Here is a 24,269-nt window from a genome sequence, read left to right on the forward strand (position 1 = left end):
TTTATTCACTTCAATGGAGCTGATCTGCAATACCAGACGCAATTCATTGATAAGTGTGGCACTACTACTGGAAGAAAATACAGCGGATTGGTTGAATGTAATCAGGCTGCTGATTGGTGCTTGCAATCATGCTGGGACTTCCTGCTGGGAGAGGGGCAAATTGAGAGATAGTTTATTCATACTCTGGTCATATAACTGAGCAATATGAGTTCTTGTCACTCCCATTAGTAGTGTTGTTTTTTTGTTTTTTTGAGGGAGACACTTTTTACATTTAAAGCCACTTTTTATTTTGCATATTACAAAACAAAACGATTCTCTGTGGAATGTAAATTGAATTCCCATTGAATTAATGTTTTTTTCTCTTCTCTTAGGAAACCTGAAAAGGGGATCCAGTATCTCATTGAACGGGGCTTTGTACCAGACACCCCAGTTGGAGTGGCTCATTTTCTCCTGCAGCGAAAGGGGCTTAGCCGCCAAATGATTGGCGAGTTTCTCGGCAACAGGCAGAAACAGTTCAACAGAGATGTCCTTGAGTGAGTAATATATTTTATCATAACTATTATACTGAACAAAGTGTTTTCCCTTATTGTAGCACTTTAAGACAATTGCTTTATACCAGTCTACATTGGACCAGAGGTCGTAATAACACATCTATAAGTGTCATGGATGCCTGTAAAGGCAATGGTTCTCTTTGAAATCAGGCTTATATGCATTTGTTTGCTTGAAACTGAACTCACTTTGATGACTATGGAGCTGTATGATGAATACTGTTTCTCGTACATAATGTATGTATGTCCCATTAAAGAGAGACGTAGTGTGTACCATATATCTATGTACGTACTATCAAACTGAATTATCACAAATTATATGATCATCCTTGGCTAATAATATTTAGTTCGACCTCTGCATGGAACAGTTTCATCCCAGATACAAAGGATAGGTTATCTTATTGTGTTTCATATTTATTTTTGCATTGTATGAGCTAAGATTCTGATAAAAAATTGAAAATAAAAATAAAACCATGGCCAATGACTCGAATGGCAGTGCTGGACATTGCTGTCCCCATGATGGTGTTCCAGTAATTCATTAAAGATATAATGGGTTTGTCGAGAGAACGTACAGCAGAGATTGCCCAGCTGAAAGGGGCCAGCACGAGCAATGGGACATTTTGACAGAGAATGCCGTGCCCCAAGGAGCCGCAGAGGGCAGGTGGATCCTGTTCAATGAGAAGGGACCTTTATCCAGGGGCTGAGTGTCGGGAAACCTTACTCAAGACTCCACAACAGTTTTAGTGTTTCAAAAGGAATGGCAAACCTCTTAAGTGAATGGCACGGTAAAATGGATTAAAACTTGCAAGGGGTATGGTTTCATCAGTCGAAACAACACTGACGAAGATGTGTTTGTCCACCAGATCGCTATAAACTGTAGCAATTATGGGGTAGGAGAGGAGGTGGAATTTATTCTGGTAGAAAACAAAAAGGGTGACTAGACTGTCTGTGTCACCGGTCCAGGAGTGATCCTGGTCAAAGGGAGCAGATCTGTTCTTAGAAAGAGACAACTTTATTTACACTCTAATCATCCAAAGAAAATTGGCACAGCCAAGTGGTTGAGTGTACAAGTCTAGTCAACAACAACAAACCTATAAAGAATGGATGCTACATCGACCAAGAATATAGAAAATTGAAAAAGTGAAAATGTAACAATAAAAACTGAATACAAAATAAAAAGTATCCACAGACCTACAGATAAAAGGATCATACGCTGTGCGGCTCCAAGGATGAAAAGCTAACGACAAAAACAGCCCCCAAAGAAATTATACAGACCGAATATGATGAAAAAGATGCATGTATAAGTACAAAAGTACCAAGTAACACAAGTAATATGCAACCATAAGAGTAATGTAACTAATGGAGGGTCAGTATAGAAATGAGAGCAGGTAATAACATTAAAAAATGCGAATCGGTGTCTAGGGACATAACGTACCCATATTACATGCAGGAGTAACTACACAGTGGATGTCCGCCCCAACGCACGTTTCGGCGCTAAATGCCTTAGTCTGGGGATGGCGTTGAACACTGTACACACAATATTTAAATGGCCACTAGCCAATTGCAACAGCGCATGTCCAGGTGGAAGAGACACACCAATCAAAGTAAATCTACTCACCTGTTTAACTATAGATCGCATTGTATTGTTGGAAAATGTGGTCGGCCTCCGGAAACCACGGCCATGATGCCCCGGGACCGGAAACACGTCAGCTCGTCACTAGACACGGTCACGTGAGTCCAGTGTGTCATGGGCGACAGAGCGGAGGCCGGTCACCAAGTCTAGTCAACAGATGACCAGTGTGAAATCCTTCTCTCGCGTACAGTCGTCTGGAGTGGAAAATGGCCACAAATGTGATACAGAACCAGAAAATCCAGGGCCTAGCCTTTGTTCACGTGACCAGTCTACAGAGTAACAACAACATTCGTCAGCAGTTGCTCCACAGTTGGTGGAGCCTTGGAAGGTTGTTAGGCACAATAGGAGGCTTCTGACATGGTACCTCCTCCAATATATTTGCTCAGCTGCTCAGTGGCAGAATGCACTTCAAGCAGATGCCAAGCCTACAGTGAGGTCTCAGGAGGTCGCTGAAATGGAAAAGCCACTTTGACAAAAATGTTAGATGAATATCCCAGTATCCATTGCCAAACAACTGATATAATAATAAAATATAATAATAATAGTCCTGTCATAGCAACGACCACGAGGAGGTGAGTTAAAGGGGTTTGCACATCAGGGACATTTATGGCATATTCACAGGATATGCCATAAATGTCAGATAGATGCGGGTCCACCTCTGGGACCCGCACCTATCTCTAGAACGGGGTCCCCTAAACCCCGTTCTACCTTTCTCGCTTCCTGCTGCCACTTGTAAGTAGTGAAAGGCAGTTCCGAAAGCAGCATAGCATGGGAGCTACGCTGTTTCCGTAATTGACATTCACTTCTATGGGAGTTACGGAAACAGCGTAGCTCAGCGAGCTACGTTTTTTTCTGATTACATGGTCGGAAATTACAAGTGGCAGCGGGAAGTGAGAAAGGTAGAACAGGGTTTAGGGGGCCCCGTTCTAGAGTTAGGTGCGTGTCCCAGAGGTGCGTCCCGCATCTATCTGAAATTTATGGCATATCCTGTGGATAAGCCATAAATGTCCCTGATGGGTAAACCCCTTTAAGGGAATTGGCTGCAGGAAATAGTCAGTGTATGTAGCTGAGACCGTGTGTAGTGTTAGCGGGACCTGCTGCACTTATCAGGCCACACCCAGCTGCCATAAAACTTGCTGATGGGCTGGAGAAATTGCGCCAGATACTGTGAGAGTCATTGCTGTGTGACCTAGGCTGGAAGTAGCTGTGCCTAGAGAAACTGGACGACATTAGGCCCGGTGAGGGCCTAATCCAGTGACTTTTCCTGCCTACAAGTTCAACAAACAGGTTTAGTAACAAGAGCAAGCAGCCTGTTTAAGTAGTGAGCCCCGTCCTCCGTATCTGAGAGTGGATGTATAAAAACAAGTTATTCTGCAACCATCAAGTGTTTTTATGTGAGAAGTACTGTTATACTGCTGACGCAAGGTGTTAGAGCAGTCCTTAAGAAGACGGCATCCCCTATGTTACAAGACGGTGTAGGTGGTGGCAAAAAGGGACCACTTAGAGACCCACAGCGGCAGGGCAGGAGGGGCATATCACGACTTCCTTGAAGACCAAACAAATTACGTGCAATGCCCGCATTGTAAACACATACTGTGTGAATTTAATTGATCGGTTGATCTGCAAAAATCTGTGATTCATTATCTGTAAGTTGTATGATATCAGTGTTAGTATGTAGTAAACAAAATTTTTTCGTGGCACAGCCCCATAAAATATATTTAAGGGAAATTAATACCTCCATGTCTATAGCACATTAAACTGTCCAACCCTATACATATCCCTCATATGCCTTTATGATACCTACAACCCTGCATAAAGTACTAAATAGCCATTTCTTCATTAGATTTCTGCACACCATGCTATGGTACTATGATATACTACTATTATAAATTTATAGTGAAAGAACATTTTGTGGGAGATTTGGGGGTGCTTATCCCTGATTTAGGGGGTAATGGCCCTTAGTTAAGACCTCATGTCTAAGGCCTTGTGAGGCTCTCTTAGCCTTCATAGGGAGAATTGATGTAGCTAAATATAGTACCAAGAATTCTCTTTATGGTGTGAAAGCCCTATGATGGATTTTATATCCACATGAGTTCCCTTAAATTCTCTGGAATCCTTCCACAAACTTTTTAGTGGTCATTGCAGTCTCATTGGCCTAACCAGGATGCAGGGCCGCAGACATTTTATTTAACCTACTGTATAAACTAAGAAGTACTTCCCCTGTACATATTACAATTGTACATATTACACCTGATGTTTGATGCATTATACTTTCTCTCAACAGCATATAATGCATTAAAGGACCAATAAATAAGGATATTATTGATATTATTGAGATTGCTGTATTTAACGCTATATACTTTAGTACTGCAGTACCGCATATAACTCACTAAGCATTTTGGGTGTTCACGGAAGTCTCTCAATCTGTTCAGCCATCCCTGAATTACAGATGCTGTATTTCCAAAGGTGACTAGCACTAATGACAGGTGACAATCACAAATGACTATCTTCCCACAATTCATATATGGTATTGTTATGTAGTTGCAAAACCACTTCTGCCCTTCTAGCTGTTCCTCACCTTTGTCCTTTGATAGGCCAGACAGTCTGTTCATGAACTAGAAATATCAGGATGAACAGTGCTTTGATCCCAGATGGTAGAGTCTTCATTTTTTTAACAAAATCTGTGATTCTGACCAATATGCAGTGCTGCATCTGTGGCTGTAATCTATCAGGACCTACTGGAATAGTTCTGCAATTAGTACAACACTCTCAGTCTTGGCATTTACAGAAGATTTGTGTTAAATGACTTTTAGTGGGCTACCAATCTGCTGCAGGTTTTTTTCTGCAAAAACCACTGGGTCCCAAGAACGTTCTAATTACGTTGTTATTTCGGGAATATAACTAATTTACAGAATCACCAATCCTCCAATCACTTCTAAAGCTACCCCCCTATGAGCACCAGTGTGTCCTGCTGTTCTGATAACTCCAGCATATACTTGCTTTCCTCCTTTTCCTGCTATTTCTTCCAATTTTGTAAAACGCGTTAATCACCTCTTTGTCATGCATATTTTCCTGAAAAATATAGCTACTAAAATGATCTATTACATGTAAAATCTGTTGTTTTTCCCATCGCTTTCCTGGCATTATCTTGAAGAGAATACTTAGCATTTCTTAAATTCTGTTGCTTAATTTGCTTTTTACTGGATAGATTCTAGCAATACTTTTATGTCTGAAGTGATAGGACTGCAAGTTCATAAAGTAAAAATAAACAACATATACTTCGACGTTTGTTAAAAATATACTAACCAATTGTGCCTGCCAAGGGGTAAGATGTATTAGGCAGCATATGAACAGTCAGTTCTTAAGGAGAACCTTTCACCTGCCTATACATGTGCAGTGCTGCACAAACCCTGGGGCACTTTAATTTTTTTCCCTACACTCCTCCGTTATTTAGATATCGGTGCCGTTATATTTGGCGCCCGATATTTAAATAACTCATTGAACTGTCAATGGGGCGTGTTTTAGACAAGGGGGCTTGTAAAATTGCTGTGACACTGTCTAGTCCGCTACGGACAGTGCCACAGCAAGAGCTGGAGAGAGGAGAGCTTGTACGCGCGCATGTGCAGCTAGGGGCTATGCGCGCTCAGTCTCCCTCAATCTTCAGTTCTCGACAGACAAGGACAAGACTGCGAGAGATCACACAGTCTTGTCCTTGTCTCCCGAGAGTTAAAGAGTGAGTGAGAGCGCGCGCACATAGCTCCGGGCTGCGCGTGCGCCTGCACACGCTCTCCTCTCTCTAGCTCTTGCGGTGGCACTGTCCATAGCTGATTGGACAGTGTCACAGCGATGTTACACGCCCCCTTGTCTAAATACGCCCCATTGACAGTTCAGGGTGGGAATAGAATGTAAAGTGCCCCAAGGTTTGTGAAGCACTGCCTATTACATGCTGCACCCCGCTGCACATGTATGGGCAGGTGAAAGGTTCTCTCTAAAGTTGATGTGTTGGAAGAAGGGACAATGGGTCAGAACATCTTCAAAATGGTAGGTCTTGTGGGGTGCTCCCGATAGGGAGTGCTTAGTACCTACTAATAGAGTTCCATGGAAGAACAACTGGTGAAGAGTGCCCAATTTAATCCCTGTCCACTGCTGAAGGGGCCTAAAAAAAAGACACGTTCGTTTCAGAACTGGACCATTGAGCAATGGTAGAAGATGGCCTGGTCTAATGAATTACGGTTTCATTTAAATCACGTGTACGTCCAGTTACGTGTGCTTTGCTTACCTGGGGAAAAGATGGCACCAGGTTGCACTATGGGTGGAGGCAATGTGATGCTCTGGGCAATGTTCTTCTGGGAAATCTTTTGTCCTTGCATTCATGTGGTTGTTACTTTGACACATACTACCTGCCTAAAAATGTTTGGAGACTAAGTACACCCCTTCATGGCAATGGTCTTCCCTAATGGCAGAGGCCTCTTTCAGCAGAATAATGCACCATTTCTCACAGAAAAAATTGTTCAGGAATGGTATGAGGAACATGACAGAGTTCAAGGTGTTCACTTGACCTCCAAATTCCCCAGATCTCAATCTTATGGAGCATCTGTAGGAAGTGCTGGAAAAACAAGTCCCATCCATGGAAGCATCACCTCACAACTTAAAGTACTTAAAGGATTGGCTGCTAATGTCTTGGTGCCAGATATAACAAAGGTCACCTTCAAATGTCTTGTGGTGTCCACTTCTTGATGGGTCAGACCCGTTTTGGTGGCACCTGGGGGATGTACACAAAATTAGGCAGGTGGTTTTAAAGTTATGGCTAAACGATGTATGTGTGTGTGTGTGTATACAAGTTTGTTGCAGAAAAGTGATTATGATATAATTTATTTCCTGTTGGTTTATATATATATATATATATATATATATATATATATATATATATATATATATATATATATATATATATATATATTTATTTATATATATATATAAAATATATATTATATGTGTGTGTGTCAACATATTCCACAGCACTGTATAGGGATTGCCACTATTCACATAAGTCCCTGTCCCCAATATGGCTCACAATCTAATTTCCCTATATCAGGCACACGAACACTAGGGCCAATTTCATACAAAGCCAGTTAAAATATTAGGACTAAAACATACATGTCAGGAGAGCTGATAGGTCCTCTTTAACCATACTTGAATTGATCACTGTTAAAGGCTGGGTAACAGATCAATTTACTGTAATTAGTCCCCATCTTTTTCTTTCATGTAAAAGAAGGGCACACATAAAAAACAAACAAATTGTATAGCTTAATTTTTAAGTAATCATTTCAAAAAGACTAATTTTAAGTGCTGCATGTCTGCTTTACATTTAAAGAAATACCCCAAGCAAAACTGATATACTGTGTTATTCCTAGTGCTGGGCCTGAGGAAGGGCACATGACATTTTTTGGGGTTGTTTGAATCACTGTTTCATGCATTGCCCCCTCAGGCCTGGCTTAGCACAGTGTATCCGTTTTGCTTGGAGTGTTCCTTTAAATTATGTCCATACACATTTAAAGGACCAGATTAATATAGGGTGCATTACAATGGTGAGGGCAATTAGCCATTTCCTTTAGTCCTTGTCAACCCTCTTACATACCTCCCGATATCGTACTAGAACATTTTCCCTTTGACATTAATGTTGGGCCCGTATTTATTGCACTATATCATGATTGCCATGACACTTATGATAAATTCCTGTGCTACCTTCATCAGAGCTATGGTGAGTTCAGATGAATGGGACAGTTGCAGAAATTTCTGCAACAAATCTTCTGCGTGTGAATATACTCATATAAATATAGTTTTATGACTGGGTTTGCATGTGTGATAGAAATTTATACCAAATATAGTTCTCTTTACCATTTGTAATTGACAAGAGCTCATGCCATTGTTAATAAACCTGTTGGCTATGTTTTAATTAAAATATTTAATAAACTACTAATATTTTAATATTGAAGTAAAAGTACTTAATTTCCTAAACGTTCTGTTTCCCAGTTGGGAGGCTAAACAAAGCAAATGTGATTTTGTGTTCCAGCTGTGTGGTAGACGAGATGGATTTTTCGGCCATGGAGTTAGATGAAGCTCTCAGGAAGTTCCAAGCTCATATACGGGTCCAAGGCGAAGCCCAGAAAGTGGAGCGACTCATTGAAGCATTTAGGTATGTATTCAGTGTTTGTTTTATATTCTGTAGTATGTGTTCCAGTTAAGCCCCTTTTACACTGCCTTTAGTTGCACATATGTGCCGGAAAACCTCCCGGCACATACCTCAAACGTACCCCTAGGCTTCCATTATACCGGCAGAGGCCAAAAGAGCCTCCTATTGGGCGATATATACTGTTTTTTGTTGAATAGAATAGCGTAGTCGACGTTATCATATCTAGAGACATCGCAAGCGCTCTGACCAGGTACTCCGGCCCTGGGGAAGCCCTTGATGTCCCTGTTCATATATGGACAACGAGATCAAGAGCTTTATGATGCCAGAGTCCCTGGCCACTGCTCTGCCCGCATACTTTAGCCCTGGGGAAGCTCCAGACATTTATGTTTATATATAGTCTAGAGCGCCAGAGCGCTTCTGACTCTCAAGCTGGGTACTCCGGTATTGTAGCTCCTGAAGTCACCATCCATATAACAGCAGTGACATCAGGGGCTTCTCCAAGGGCGGGATCCCTCAGGATGACACAGCGTATACTGCTACGCTATTCCATCCTTCAAAAAAAGGTATGACGACGTATACCAGCCCGACAGAGACTAAAAGGGACTAACAGAGCCCTATGGACACATTTAGCTTGTACATCGGGAACTTTCCTGGCATACACGCTAATTGTAGTGCAAAAATGCGATGTGGCATCTATCACAACCTCCGTTTATGATATGTCGGGAGCTTTTCAAGGTATATACTTCAAATGGAGACTATAAAACAGTATGAATGGGGACTTATATTTATGTTAAAGTATATAAATAAGGGTAAAATGTTTTTGGAGCCAGTACACAAGGTAGGTAGGTGGAAAGAACACATCAAGAATGCAGAATATTCTGAGCTGCACACAGTTAGTTAAAGATTTAAGCTTCACTAAGCTCTTGCAGTTTGACTTAAGCAGAGTCAGATGGTCATGGCTCGGTCGCTTGGAATTTAAACAGCATGTGTGAAAACACTAGGGAAGGATGAGCCGTCCCTGGAAGTAAAGTGCCTGCATCTGAAGGTCAGGGATGATGAATACATTTCATGGGCTGATCTCTGCTCTGGCATGAAGAAGATCATTGAACTGCAGAGAAATACTATAAACAGTCGTTGGAGAATAAATTGTTGTGTTTGGTGCATTTAACATGGAATATGAAGCTACAAAACACTGATAACGACATATGTGAAATCATTACTACAAGACGGGGCAATCTGTGGTTGCTTGACTACAGTGGGACAACTTGCATCTTCCAGATGCTCTATAACCATATGATGCCCTCTCAAATATCCATATGATGCCCCCCTGACTTGCCTACTGATGTTACAAGCATCCATATGGAACACCCGTCAAACAGTGCCCCAAAAATTGTACTTGCTTTGTACAGTAATAACCAAAAGAGATACAAATCAAACACAGGGACATTCATGGAGGAGAGGGGCCCCAATACAGAAATCTAAATAATTTGCTCTCTTACCAGACTCATATAAGAGAGAAGCATGGTGTGAACCTTGGGTTAGTTCACCACCCCACTTGCCTGCTAGTTTTGTAGTGTCTTTAGAGGTTCTGACTTAAGGAATGATCAACCCCAGCCCGGGTCCCCTTTAGACGGAGCTCATAGCTACTGGGAGGGGGGGTGCTTCCGTGGTATAACTCCTCATATCTGATTACAACCCATAATTGTTAGGGCTTCAGCTATCTGAAAAATACTCATCTTTTTAAGAGCATTCCAATTAAATACCAGAATTATTTACAAAATGCAAGCTAAGAGCTGCTTAAAGGGAGCCTGTCAGCAGATTTGACCCCTATAAGGGTTTAATAGCGTTAAACAGGTCTTGGGCAAATCAGTTCAAACATCCCAATGTTTGCTCTGATGATGTAAGCATACCTGAGATAATTGTTTTTATTTTCATGTACGCTCTGAATGTTAGAGTACGGCAACCATTCATTCTTTAGTGCAGTAGCCTTGCTTATCGGTGGCAACACCTCCCAAATGCCTACCCTTCTTTCTTGATTGACGTCTACTACAGCATCCAGCGTCGTTTCCACAAGACGTCAATCCAGAAGGTATGGGAGGTGTTTCCACCGATAAGCCAGGGCACTGTACTGAAGAAGAAGAAACATCTGCCAGACTCGGACATACGGCGAGTGCATGAATAAAAGATGATTTTCTTAGGTATATCAGTGCACACATGGGGATGTTTGAACTGCTTTCCCCAAGATCTATAAAGGGTTCACACCTTTTGGGGGTTAAATCTGCTGACAGACTCCCCTTAAAGTGATGTAGTCTCCATGCCCAACAGTTATAAAGCCTGCACTCACAGTTCTTCACTTGCTTTTGCAGACAGAAGAACCAATAATTATGATTTTCAGAAATTGTATGTTTCCAATAACTTTTACTTCCTCTTGAAATATCCACTTTTTAATGCCCTGAGGCTCAGGGTAGTAAAGTGGAGAATAGTTTTCTTCTGAGACTATTACATAATGTTCTCATATGTCAGACTCTCAGTGCTCTAAGAATGTGACTCTGATGTTGTAATTCAAGGATTTCACATCTATCCCATTTTACATCACTATCGGTCCCAGTGGTGGATACATATACACATTCTCTTGTTCAATGCATATACCATAGAACTTACATAGATAGTAACCTAGTTAGTAAAATTGCAAAAAAGCATAGGTTTATCTAGTTTAACATATTAGGTTAACCCTAAGCCGTTTTTTGTTTTTTTTCAAAACCAAATTTTAATCTTTTTGGATAATGCAGTCTACCAATTCTATTTATTACTTTGTTTGTTCCCCTTTTGAACCTTTTCAAGTTCTTCATTGACATAAATTTCAAAAATACTTAAAAGGAAACTTGCCAAGGCTGGAGTTTCCTATTGTAAATATTGATTATGGCGTCTCGGACCTCCTGTTGAATAATTATCTGGCCTTCCTGCTTGCTTGGCCTGAATATGGCCATCATGGCCTGCAAGATAAGAAACTTTCTAACTTCTTAATAATGTTTTTCTTTCACATTACAGCTCTAGATTTATAAAATGTAGACTGGTCTTCTCCTCCTATTGGCTAGATGTCATGTGGTCTTCACCGAGTCGACCGGTGTCAAAATGCACTTATATTTGTAATCAACTTCTTGGCAGTTATGTTTGAGCCATGTATATGTTGCTTTTACCACAATGATAAAAACATACAATAGGTTAGGACTTTATTTAATATTGATATATGGAATATATTTTTATTTATCCATTGGCTTTTACAAAGTGGATTGGTATGTACATGATGTTATGATTTTATATTACAGCCAGAGGTATTGCATCTGTAACCCCGGTGTTGTCAGACAGTTCCGGAACCCCGACACTATCTTCATCTTAGCATTTGCAATCATCCTTCTAAACACCGACATGTATAGCCCCAATGTCAAGCCTGAGCGAAAGATGAAGCTGGAGGATTTTGTGAAGAATTTAAGAGGTAATGGTCATTAATTTTCAAAAATATATTTAATTTTCACTAGACAAATGATAAATACATATGAGATAGATACATATGAAAGATTAGAAAGAAAGATAGATGGAGGGTCTGACGGACGGACCGACGGTCCCATGGATGGACCAACAGAGTCCTACAGATGGATAGATATATAGATATGAGATATATGAGATACATACATATGAAGTAGATAGATATGGGATATATACATATGAAGATATGAAGTCAAGATATGAGATACATACATATTGGATGTATACATATGAAGTAGATAGATATATATATTTACCTCATATTTATGTATCTCATATATATCTACCTCATATGTATGTATCTCATATGTATGTATCTTATATCTATTTACCTCATATGTATGTATCTCATAAGATACATACATATGAGTTAGATACATATAAGGTAGATAGATATGAGATATTTACATATGAGGTAGATAGATATGAGATACCTACATATGAGCTAGATAGATATGAGTTAGATAGATATGAGATACATGCATATGAGGTAGATAGATATGAGATACATACATATGAGGTAGATAGATATGAGATACATACATATGAGGTAGATAGATATGAGATATATACATATGAGGTAGATAGATATGAGATACATACATATGAGGTAGATGGATATGAGATACATACATATGAGGTAGATAGATATGAGATACATACATATGAGGTAGATAGATATGAGATATATCCATATGAGGTAGATAGATATGAGATACATACATATGAGGTAGATAGATATGAGATACATACATATGAGGTAGATAGATATGAGATACATACATATGAGGTAGGTAGATAGATATGAGATACATACATATGAGGTAGGTAGATATGAGATACATACATATGAGGTAGGTAGATAGATATGAGATACATACATATGAGGTAGATAGATATGAGATACATACATATGAGGTAGATAGATATGAGATATATACATATGAGGTAGATAGATATGAGATACATACATATGAGGTAGATAGATATGAGATACATGCATATGAGGTAGATAGATATGAGATACATACATATGAGGTAGATAGATATGAGATACATACATATGAGGTAGATAGATATGAGATGCATACATATGAGGTAGGTAGATAGATATGAGATACATACATATGAGGTAGGTAGATATGAGATACATACATATGAGGTAGATAGATATGAGATACATGCATATGAGGTAGATAGATATGAGATACATACATATGAGGTAGATAGATATGAGATACATACATATGAGGTAGATAGATATGAGATACATGCATATGAGGTAGATAGATATGAGATACATACATATGAGGTAGATAGATATGAGATACATACATATGAGGTAGATAGATATGAGATACATACATATGAGGTAGATAGATATGAGATACATACATATGAGGTAGGTAGATAGATATGAGATACATACATATGAGGTAGATAGATATGAGATACATACATATGAGGTAGGTAGATAGATATGAGATACATGCATATGAGGTAGATAGATATGAGATACATACATATGAGGTAGGTAGATAGATATGAGATACATACATATGAGGTAGATAGATATGAGATACATTTTTGTCTCTCCTATTCTCCTAACCAAAAGCCCAAGTGACTAAAAGCTGTTCTAAAAATGACCACTTAGTTATTGAAGAATAAAAGCTGATAACACAACTATATACTGATAATTTTAAGAACCTGATTTGATACATAAAGATATTCCAATATCTCTTAAAGTCCCCTTTAAGACTCACAAGTTAGATAAATCACCTTTGTCGTGATGAAAAAACCCCTTCAGTGCATAATGTGGATTTTATATACTTCTGGGTAATTAAACATTGAAGACTGGAATGGCTGATAATTAATGCATAACAAGTATCCATGCAAATATAATTTTCACACTAATCCTACTATCTTGAGAAACATTGTTGTGGTGCCTGGGCTAATTGTCAATTCAGTACCTGCTTGCCCATCTCTGGAAATCAACGATATGTATGATCATTGCCCTTGGATTTGACCTTGCAGAGACATCAGCAGTAACTAGCTGTAATGTCTCGTCCTTTAGTAATGAGAACTGTCACTCTCTGCAGGTGTGGACGATGGTGAGGACATCCCCCGAGAGATGCTGATAGGCATTTATGAGCGCATCCGTAAGCGTGAACTCAAGACTAATGAAGATCATGTATCTCAAGTTCAGAAGGTTGAGAAACTTATTGTAGGCAAGAAGCCGGTAAGTAATTGAAAATTATTTGAATTCACAGTGAATTGTAATATAAAAAAAATGCTACAGTGTTTTACCGTTTTCATATTCATATTTTAAATAGGACATCTTTACAAAAAAAGCGTAGTTTCAAGTAACAGTACGGATAGATGTAAGAAAATAGGTTAACTAATAAGCCATTAGTAGGCTACTGAAGCATCCTCACCTTACTGTACAAATATGTTTGACTCCTACGAAGAGTAGATGCATTACAGAAATATAGCAGGGAAGCAGCCAGAATGCTATAGACTACAGGCAACTGCAATCTGATAATGGGAAGTAGATTGTAAAGAGTTAATAGACTCATGATGGGCTGTCAGGCAGGCTTTCGTTTGAATTGACCCTAGTTGCCCTGTCCTGGTTTTGGATAACATCACTGTTATTCCACCATCGACTATATACTATGGAATTCTTGTTTATGCAGCTTTATGTAAAGTACCCTAACTGGTAGGTACATTTTTTTTTAGGTTTTTCCATGGGTTGAAAGCACTATGCAACATAGTTATGATCAACATCTTTACTGTAGTGACACTAAAGTGTAAATGTATTCCTTAGCCATAGAGTTAAATGATAAAATTCTTGTAGTCTGCAGCCACCACTAGGGGGAGCAAATTACTTATAGATTTAGACAGCTAAGCTTGAACTCAATAATAGATCCATCACAAGTAGCTCCTGGTGGTTGTAGGCAGACAGGATTTTAACATTTAACTGTATGGCTGTGTGAAGGGAAGCAGGGGATTTGGAGCTGTGTATCAGAAGAATGGACCCCTGACCTCTATAAATATATATTATAAAATAAATTATCACATAATTTAGAACTAAAAGTGAAATGGTTTAAACTATAAACATACCCAGAGAAGCACTTAAAAAACCAAAACTTACCCATTCATATCCTTTCCCTTTTATCAGTATAATTCATTTAGGGGGTTTTCCTACTAAAAACATTTATCACCTGTCCGCTAGGGGTCCCACCTCTGGGACGCTCACCGGGTATGTTTGAATGGAGTCTCCTGTTGTTCCTCACCAGCACACCCACAGGAGATATCAAAACAGCCGAATGCTCTCACACGCCTGTTTTTGTATCTCATATAATTATTTGAAATGGCAACTCACATGCTCGATTGATGCTCCATACAAGGCCTCCTCACTGTCCCAATAGTGGGGCCTCCAGCGATCTAACATTAAGTGATAAATGTTGTTATGGGAATACTTTTTTAATCAAATTCTTACCGAGTATCTGTGCTACCACTGTTGGTTAGCTGGCTATCAATGTATCTGGCTTCTTGTAATATTCAAAAGTGTGTTGAGGCACAAAATACATACACTTTTTATTGTGATTATGATACCATCTTTATTATTGATGACTCAGTTCTTCTGTTAGAAATTTGGAAAGTCGCCATTAGCAAACCAAGGTGAAAATCCCAGCAACACATCCGTTAACCGGATAAATCAGTCAGTTTTGGTTATACGTTGGTAGACTTTGTTCTCTTTGTGGTTTTTTCAATGTGTTGAAACAGATTTTATGATCTGGGTAATAAATGATCTCATCAGCATTTCTACATAATGAAAAGATCATTTGTTTAACAGCTTCCCCCATATTAGTGCCCTCTGAAATGTCCAGGCCAGTCTTTCGAATTGGAACTGCTTCAATTTGCCGTAGAGATATCACTACCAAGATGTGGGTTAGTCTATAAAATCCCTGGATATATCATTCCATGGCCTTGTTCCTCCAAGTGATAGCAATAAATTCCCCATGGGACTCATCAAGACTTTCGCAATATATTAGAACCTGTTAGTTGTTCACTTGTGATGTTAAAAGTTTTAATATTAAAATATGTAAGTTGTTTTTTGTCCAATTTTCCATTATTCATGTTGGAGTTTTTGACAGTCTGGTTGTGTTATTACTGCATTTCCCTTGATTTTCATGTTTTTTGCTTTTTTTATTGCTAATGAATTTGTGTGTCTTTTTATTGTAGATCGGATCCCTACACCATGGACTTGGCTGTGTAGGTATTCGTTTTGTTAACTCTTCTTAGCTAATCTCTAGTGGAACCTGTCTAATGTCTAAATTCGTTCTGTTCTTGACTCCTCATAAGGTCTGAAATGTCTAATCTAAAAGTGTCTCTGAATACTTAAAGGGGTTTTCCAATAAATTAGGTTGTGGCTTGTCAATAGGAAATGTCATAAAAGTACTGGTGGGGCCTGCTATGGAGTCCTTAGCTGGTCCAGAGAGCTTTTAGTCCAGGTTGCTGGTGGAGAGTAGTTTGCGCATTCGTGGTCACTCTCTATTAAAATGAATAAGTTATAGGAAAGTGCCAGCTCGTTCTCGTGATCAGTCGGGGGTCCCTACAGCCAGACTTTGACTGATCAGTGTTTTATAACATTTCCTAATGACATACAAACACTCGACCATATAGGTTTCTCTGTGAGTGAGCCACGTACATTGATTTCTATGAACACAGCTCGTGTGGAGAGCGGTGCATATATAGAGATATAGTAAGAAGACTTTCTTGATTATTGCGTAAGCTGTTTTTCAGATATATATTGATGTATCATGAAAAAGATGAAGACGCCTTTGGAAGGAACAAACCACAAACTAATATTAAAATGAAGGAACATCTCACGTACCTAGGTCACTTAGTGTCAACAAAATGTGACATGAATACATTTGTGAAATTTAGAAGGGAATGCATGTTATATCCTGAGACCAACCAGTATTTTGCAGACATGCCAATGTCTATCTGATTAGAATTGTGTGACAATTGCGATGTGAATAGATTCTAAGCTTTTATTGAATACTGTATGTGATTTTTTTTTTTAGTTTTGAATCTTGGTAATAGGCTATTTTTTTTTGTTCACTATACAAAATAGCTACCCTTCACCCCCTCTTCTGCCCTCTCCCCTCCTTTCTAATATACCTCGGTGATGTCAACAATTTCTTGTGAATTGGCATTTTTCTTTTAAAGTCACTGTATAAAATGAATAGTCATATTGTAGTCAGAGAAAAGTTAATATAATATATGCAGTGAATAGAATAAGTTAGCACACCCCTTGTGGTTTTATGATGTGAGAAGCCTGAAATAAAAAAACAAAAACATGTCAGACAGTTTTAATGTATAGAAACTGCACACTACGATGTAGATTTCAGCTTTTACGTGGGATTGTAGTCATGCACATTCATACTAGATGGCAGTCTTCATTAGGCCACAGCACAGTAAAAATCCAGATTAGATGCCACAGATTAGACCAGAAGGCCAATAGGATTAATTATAATTATTCCAATTGTTTTAACTTGATTTACTGCATGAGAACATACTGTAACCGGCCTAGACTGTAAGAACAATAATTTCTCTTATAATCTTTTAGTCAATGGCAGATACAGCTATACTCGTGTATTCCAGCTAAAATGATGATGTTTAAGTCTTGGAACAGCAATGTAAAGGGTTGTTTCAGTACAAATATCGATGACATATCATTACGATATACCATGAATTTCCAATTGGTGGGTGTCCGACAGTTGCTGATCGCTAGAAGAAAGAGTAATCGATACTAGGAAAGCACTATGTCACTTCCTCTCCTGTCAGCTCTGCTCAGCTTTTTTCGGAGGCCACATTGTCGGCCCATTATAGTCAAGTGGCTCATTGGCTATCAGTCGGACCGCCACCAATCCTATTGATATGCCATTAATGTTTGTGCTTAGATAACCTCTTTATTTAGCAGTTCAGGATCATTGGATGTTCTTTATGTTTGCGTTTTGTAATGAAAAATATTAACAGTGGTGATATTTTTGCCTCATATCTGTCAAACAGCACTGGTTATTTTGCTACACTACATTTATTAACCCCATGGCGACATATGACGTACTATTACTGAAATGTCGCCAAGGGGAAGTATGGGGCGCGCTCACGAGCTGAGCGCGCTCCATACTCCGCAGGTGATGGCTGTGTTACACAGCCGACATCTCACTCCAGCGGGCGGAATCAAAGTTCACTTTGATTCCGCCCGTTTAACACCTTAAATGCTGCGGTCAATCGCGGCATTTAAATTGTTAGAATCAGGGGGGGCACCCCCTCAAACACGCCATCGCATCCCCCGTGGCGCGTTCGTCCGGTTACAATGGTTGTTATGGCAGCCAGGGGGCCTAATAAAGGCCCCCTGGTCTGCCATCTTTGTACTCCTTTGAAGCTCTGCCTCTGGCAGGGCTTCAAAGGAGACTCTCAGTATCACGATATACTGCAATACATTAGTATTGCAGTGTATCATGCAAGCGATCGCTAGTTCAAGTCTCCTAGGGGGGCTAATAAAAAAAAGTAAAAACCAGTTAAAAAAAACTTTATGTTTAAGAAAAAATAAAAAAATGTATTAAAAGTAAAAAAACAACAACCTTTTCCTATTTTTCCCCTAAAGTAATGTAAAAAAAATATAAAAGTTAACATAACTGGTATTACCGCGTCCTTAAAAGCTCGAACTATCACAATATAGCATTGTTTAACCTGCTCGGTGAATGCCGTAAAAAAAATAAAACACACAAATTGCTGTTTTTTGGTCACATTAGCTCTCCAAAAAATTAAATAAAAAGCCGCACATACCCCAAAATGGTATCGGTGAAAACTACTGCTTGCCTCGCAAAAATTAAGTCCTCACATCGCTAAATTCACGAAAAAATAAAAAAGTTATGGCTCTCCGAACATGGCGACACAAAACATATTTTTTTTTGCAATTGATTAAAAAAAAAAAATACGGCTATGTAGACGAAAAAACAAAGAGGTTATGGCTTTTGGAAGGCGGGGAGGAAATAACGAAAAATGAAAGAACTCAAATTGGTTGTGTCTCAAAGGGGTTAATGTATGTTTACATGTATTTATGTAGGTTCAGCAATAGATTTAAATGGGTATATGTAGAACAATCTGATATTGACATACAGGAATACTTCATCCACTGTCTGGGGATATGAGAGTAAGGAGGGACAACTATTCAATATGGCCGGAATTTGTTTTGCATGTAGAGATGCTGAAAATATTCTTTCCACTCCAATGAAGTACTTTGGTCATGGTGAAAGCACGATTGTGTACAGTCCTTCGCTACGGTTGTCCTTTCCTGATGTGATCAGTGAATTGATCTAATGTTAGAGTTTTTGTTTTTTCACACTGAAACTCCAGATGTCAGTATTCGATTATTGTAGGTCCCCAAAGGACAGCGAGCCATTATCCTATGTGTGGTAGTCATTGGTCCTATTAACTTAGATTTGATTACCCTACTTGTAGTCCAATCCAACTTATCATCCACTTTTCAATCAATCATGCACTTACAGTATATATATATTGCACATACATTTTAGTTTCGGATTCTGACAACTTCATGTGACATTTTTGCTTGTCTACTTACAGGTCCTTTCCTTACCACACCGAAGACTGGTCTGCTACTGTCGTCTTTTTGAAGTCCCTGATCCAAACAAACCCCAAAAACTTGGTTTGCATCAAAGAGAAATCTTCCTGTTTAATGACCTGCTGGTGGTATGTATTGGGTTGAACAGAGTCTATAACAGGAAATTACAGTTTTAGACCTTGTTTAGTTAGTATATTTTATTATTTATACAGATAGCCAATAGGGATCAGGAGGAGATATTGTAGGCTTGCTCCTTTTTTTTTTTTAGGATGGATAGAAGCGGTAGTGTGCTCATGTGATTTTGTACAGCTTGAAGCATTCCAAAAATGCTAAAAGTTTTATCACTATAAATTTGGTGCTTTCATCCTTTCCCAAAACTAGATTTGAAGATCAAAGAGATGAGTCTTCTACGTAATCTATACACTTATGAAAGGCTCATGCTGCCGGCATTATAAATGCAGCTTTGTAAAACTACAGATAAATAAGAGAAGCAGGAGGCTCTGTGTAAAACCATGTTTGGGTTTTATACAACTCATTTAATTGTGTTTAATACAACAACCAAATCATTGGACATTACATAATTGCATAGGTTGAAAAAAGACCAATTAGGTTTAAAGAGGCTCTGTCACCAGATTCTCAAATCCCTATCTCCTATTGCATGTGATCGGCGCTGCAATGTAGATAACAGTAAAGTTTTTTTGTTAAAAAAACGTTCATTTTTGGCCAAGTTATGAGCTATTTTATATATATGCAAATGAGGTTTGAAATGGACAACTGGGCGTTTTTTTTTCGTTATGTCCAACTGGGCGTGTATTATGTTATTAACTAGGTGTGTTTACGTGTATGACGCTGACCAATCAGTGACCAGTCAGCATCATACACTCCTCTCCATTGATTTACACAGCAGCGATGTGCAGCCACATAAACAGAGATTAACGTTAATCAAGTGTCCTGATAATGAATACACATGAAATCCAGCCTGGATGTCATGTGTATTCAGAATCCTGACACTTCTGAATCTTTTCTTTGAGATTTCTAGCAAGGGAAACAAAATCGCGCGAGGTTACGAGGTAAACGAGATTTCGTTTCACTTTCTGGAAATCTCACAGAAAAGATTCAGAAGTGTCAGGATTCTGAATACACATGACGTCCAGGCTGGATGATCATGTGTATTCATTATCAGGACACTGCTGAATCTTTTCTGTGAGATTTCCAGCAAGTGAAACGAAATCTCGTTTACCTCCGTAACCTCGCGCGATTTTGTTTCCCTTGCTAGAAATCTCAAAGAAAAGGTTCAGAAGTGTCAGGATTCTGAATACACATGACATCCAGGCTGGATTTCATGTGTATTCATTATCAGGACACTTGATTAACGTTAATCTCTGTTTATATGGCTGCACATCGCTGCTGTGTAAATAAATGTAGAGGAGTGTATGATGCTGACTGGTCACTGATTGGTCAGCATCATACACGTAAACACGCCCAGTTAAAAACACAATACACGCCCAGTTGGACATAACGAAAAAAACACGCCCAGTTGTCCATTTCAAACCTCATTTGCATATATATAAAATAGCTCATAACTTGGCCAAAAATGAACGTTTTTTTAACAAAAAAACTTTACTGTTATCTACATTGCAGCGCCGATCACATGCAATAGGAGATAGATTAAAAAACATGATTAAAAAACATGTTATGATATTTCGTTTTAAAGCGGTTTTCTAGGAATATACATTGATGAGGGTACGTTAGTGGAAAAACGTAATGAAGGTCCACCAAAGTTTCTTAAAACACTAAATGTATAATTATTAATTATATTCCAGGTAACAAAAATCTTCCAGAAGAAGAAGAATTCTGTAACCTACAGCTTCCGACAGTCATTTTCCCTCTATGGAATGCAAGTTATGCTGTTTGAAAATCAGTGTAAGTTTTATGTTGACTCTCTTTTTGGAGTAATATCATTAAACATTTTACCTAAATTTTGTACATAATTTAAAGAGGTTGTATGAGATTAGAAAAAGGGTCTTTAAGTGAATACAAGAGAATGGTGCTGTTTCTGGAAAAAGGCAGACTCTTAATTGCTATCATACAACCCCTTTCATCTCTAATCTATTAGTCTAGTGTGAAACATAATCATAATCCATTCAGCTGGCTTGCATGGTTCTGTCTGCACAATTCCCAAAATGTACTTTTATGAAAGTTTTATTTGCGTTTTGCCTAGACATCTTTTCTATAAAGGTCTTCGTATCCTACATGCCAATTCATGGGCTCTGGCTGAAAGCTATTTCCTGCAGTTGATTTTACACCGATCAGCTGTAACATTAAAACCACCTGCCTAATATTGTGTTGCTTCCCCCTGTGCCACCAAAACAACTCTGATCCTTCGAGGCATGAACTCCACAAGACCTCTGAAGTTGTCACATACTATCTGGTTCCAAGACAGCAGATCCTTTAAGCTGTTAGGTGGGGCCTCCAATGATAGGACTTGTTTTTCCAGCACATCTCAGAGATGCTCGATCAAATTGAGATCTGGGTAATTTAGAGACAAAGTTGACACCTTTAACTCTGTCATGTTCAACCATTCCTGAACTATGTTTGCAGTGTGGCAGTGCACATTATCCTGCTAAAAGCAGGGCACTGCTATTAGGGAAAGCCGTTGCCATGAAGGGGTGTACTTGGTCTACAACAATGTTTAGGTAGGTGCAGTAGCTTAGCTAGTGGGAGGGCAGGGGGGGCGGTGGCTCTGGGCCCACTGAGATGGTGGGGCCCACTCACTGTGATGGTGGGACCCTCCTCTCTGCTCTTCTCTCGCCGCTCCCGTCACTCTCACCATGACTGTGCGTGGCCACACAGTCATTCAAGCTAGCAGACGTGCGCACATGCTAGGCACGTCTGCTAGTGCACACTTCTAACGCTGCCCACCACGAACAGAAGAAGCCTGCCTGCGAGTGAGGAGAGGGTGAGCAAGCACCCCTCCCCGATGTATCATGTTCTGATTTAATACAGGGATAATGGCTGCTTTAAACAGGGATGATGTGGGTTAATACAGGGATGATGGCTGGACTAACCATCATCCTTGTATATAACCCCCATCATTCCTGTATATATCAACCATCATCTCTGTATATAAGCCCCATCATCACTGTAAATGAACCCCAATCATACCTGTATATACCAGCCTGACTGGTATATACAAGGATGATGGAGGTTATATACAGGAATGATGGTGTTATATACAGGGATGATGGTTGATATATACAGGAATGATGGGGGTTATATATGGGGATGATAGCTGGAGCAGCCATCATCCATGTATATAACCCTCATCATCTCTGTACACAACCCCCTAGCATCCCTGTATATAACAGCCGTCATCCCTGTATATAACTGTATATAACCCCCATCATCACAGTATGTAACCCCATCATCCCTGTATATACCAGCCTCTGCAGTTGTAAAAATGCATGGGGGGGGGGCCTACTGGGTTTGGGCCCAATCAGATATGTCCCCCCCCATCCACATGAATGCCAGGACAAAAAGTTTCCCAGCAGAATATTGCCCAGATAATTGCACGGTCCTGCTGGCTTGCCTTCGTCCCATAGTGCATCTTGGCGCCATCTCTTTGCTGGGTAAGCGTAACACACACAAAAACTTGATTCATCCTACCAGACCTCTTTCTTCCATTTCTCCATGGTCCAGTTCTGATTCTCAAGTGCCTATCGTAGATGCTTTTGGCAGTGGACAGGGGTCAGCATGGACACTCGGATAGGTCTCTTGCTACGCAGCCCCAAATGCATCAAGCTACGATGTACTGTGTGTTCTGATACTTTTCTATCATGGCCAGCATTAACATTCTGCATTTTGTTCTGCAGTAGTTCTTTTTCTGTAGGATTGGACAAGACAGGCTAGCCTTCTTTCCCCACCCATGTCAATGAGCCTTGGGCACCCATGACACTGTCGCCAGTTCACCAGTTGTCCTACTTTGGACCACTTTTGGTAGTGCTAACCACCGCATGCATACTGGGAACAAGACCGACTGTTTGAGATTCTCTGACCCAGTCGTCTAGCATCACAATTTGGCCTTATCAAGGCCGCCCAGATCCTTATACTTGCTAATTGTTTCTTCTTTTAACACATTAACTTCAAGAATTGACTGTTCACTCAATGGGAGAATAGCCTGCAATACCTGTGAATCGCCACTAAATGTGTGTCGAACATTCACAGTGAGCAAGAAGAAATGAAGGGGAAGCAGCACTCGTACGAGCGCTGCGGCCCCTTCAAAACAGGTGATCAGCGGGGGTTCCGAGAGTTGGATCCTGACCCATCAGCTATTGATGGCCTATCCTTAGTGTGACGATTGCCGATCTCCGGTCACGTCACAGGGGTGAATTAGACTACTGAGCTTATTAATTTGCCAATAAATCCACACCCAAATACAACGGCACCAATATGTAAATAACGGAGGAAGTTAGAAAAATAATATTACGTGAGACAGTGTTTGTGTATAACTGCCTATTACATGCTACACATGTATGGGAAGGTGAAAGGTTCTCTTTAAGTAAAACAGATGTTTTTTCTGTGTCAGAAGGAGTTATGAACTGACCACTTAATAACCTACTTGATGATATTACCTATAACACCACACTGAGGATAGGCAATCAATTTTTATCGGCTGGAAAAAACCCTTTAATCCAATCA

The 24,269-nt window shown here is 39.5% G+C and overlaps 1 protein-coding gene across 11 annotated transcripts in view; it reads left to right on the plus strand.

Moving 5' to 3' along the window:
- Positions 1-24,269, plus strand: part of IQSEC1 (IQ motif and Sec7 domain ArfGEF 1) — a 725,681-nt gene that overhangs the window by 667,396 nt on the left and 34,016 nt on the right. For all 11 annotated transcript variants that reach the window (XM_075833821.1, XM_075833822.1, XM_075833824.1 and 8 more), the window contains 7 exons: positions 372-533; positions 8,255-8,377; positions 11,701-11,867; positions 14,017-14,156; positions 16,163-16,192; positions 19,574-19,699; positions 21,395-21,494. In XM_075833821.1, coding sequence (XP_075689936.1) covers positions 372-533; positions 8,255-8,377; positions 11,701-11,867; positions 14,017-14,156; positions 16,163-16,192; positions 19,574-19,699; positions 21,395-21,494 — 848 coding nt within the window. The remainder of the gene's footprint in view (positions 1-371; positions 534-8,254; positions 8,378-11,700; positions 11,868-14,016; positions 14,157-16,162; positions 16,193-19,573; positions 19,700-21,394; positions 21,495-24,269) is intronic.

The sequence above is a fragment of the Rhinoderma darwinii genome, chromosome 7 (assembly GCF_050947455.1).
Source record: "Rhinoderma darwinii isolate aRhiDar2 chromosome 7, aRhiDar2.hap1, whole genome shotgun sequence".
Lineage (NCBI taxonomy): Eukaryota > Metazoa > Chordata > Amphibia > Anura > Rhinodermatidae > Rhinoderma > Rhinoderma darwinii.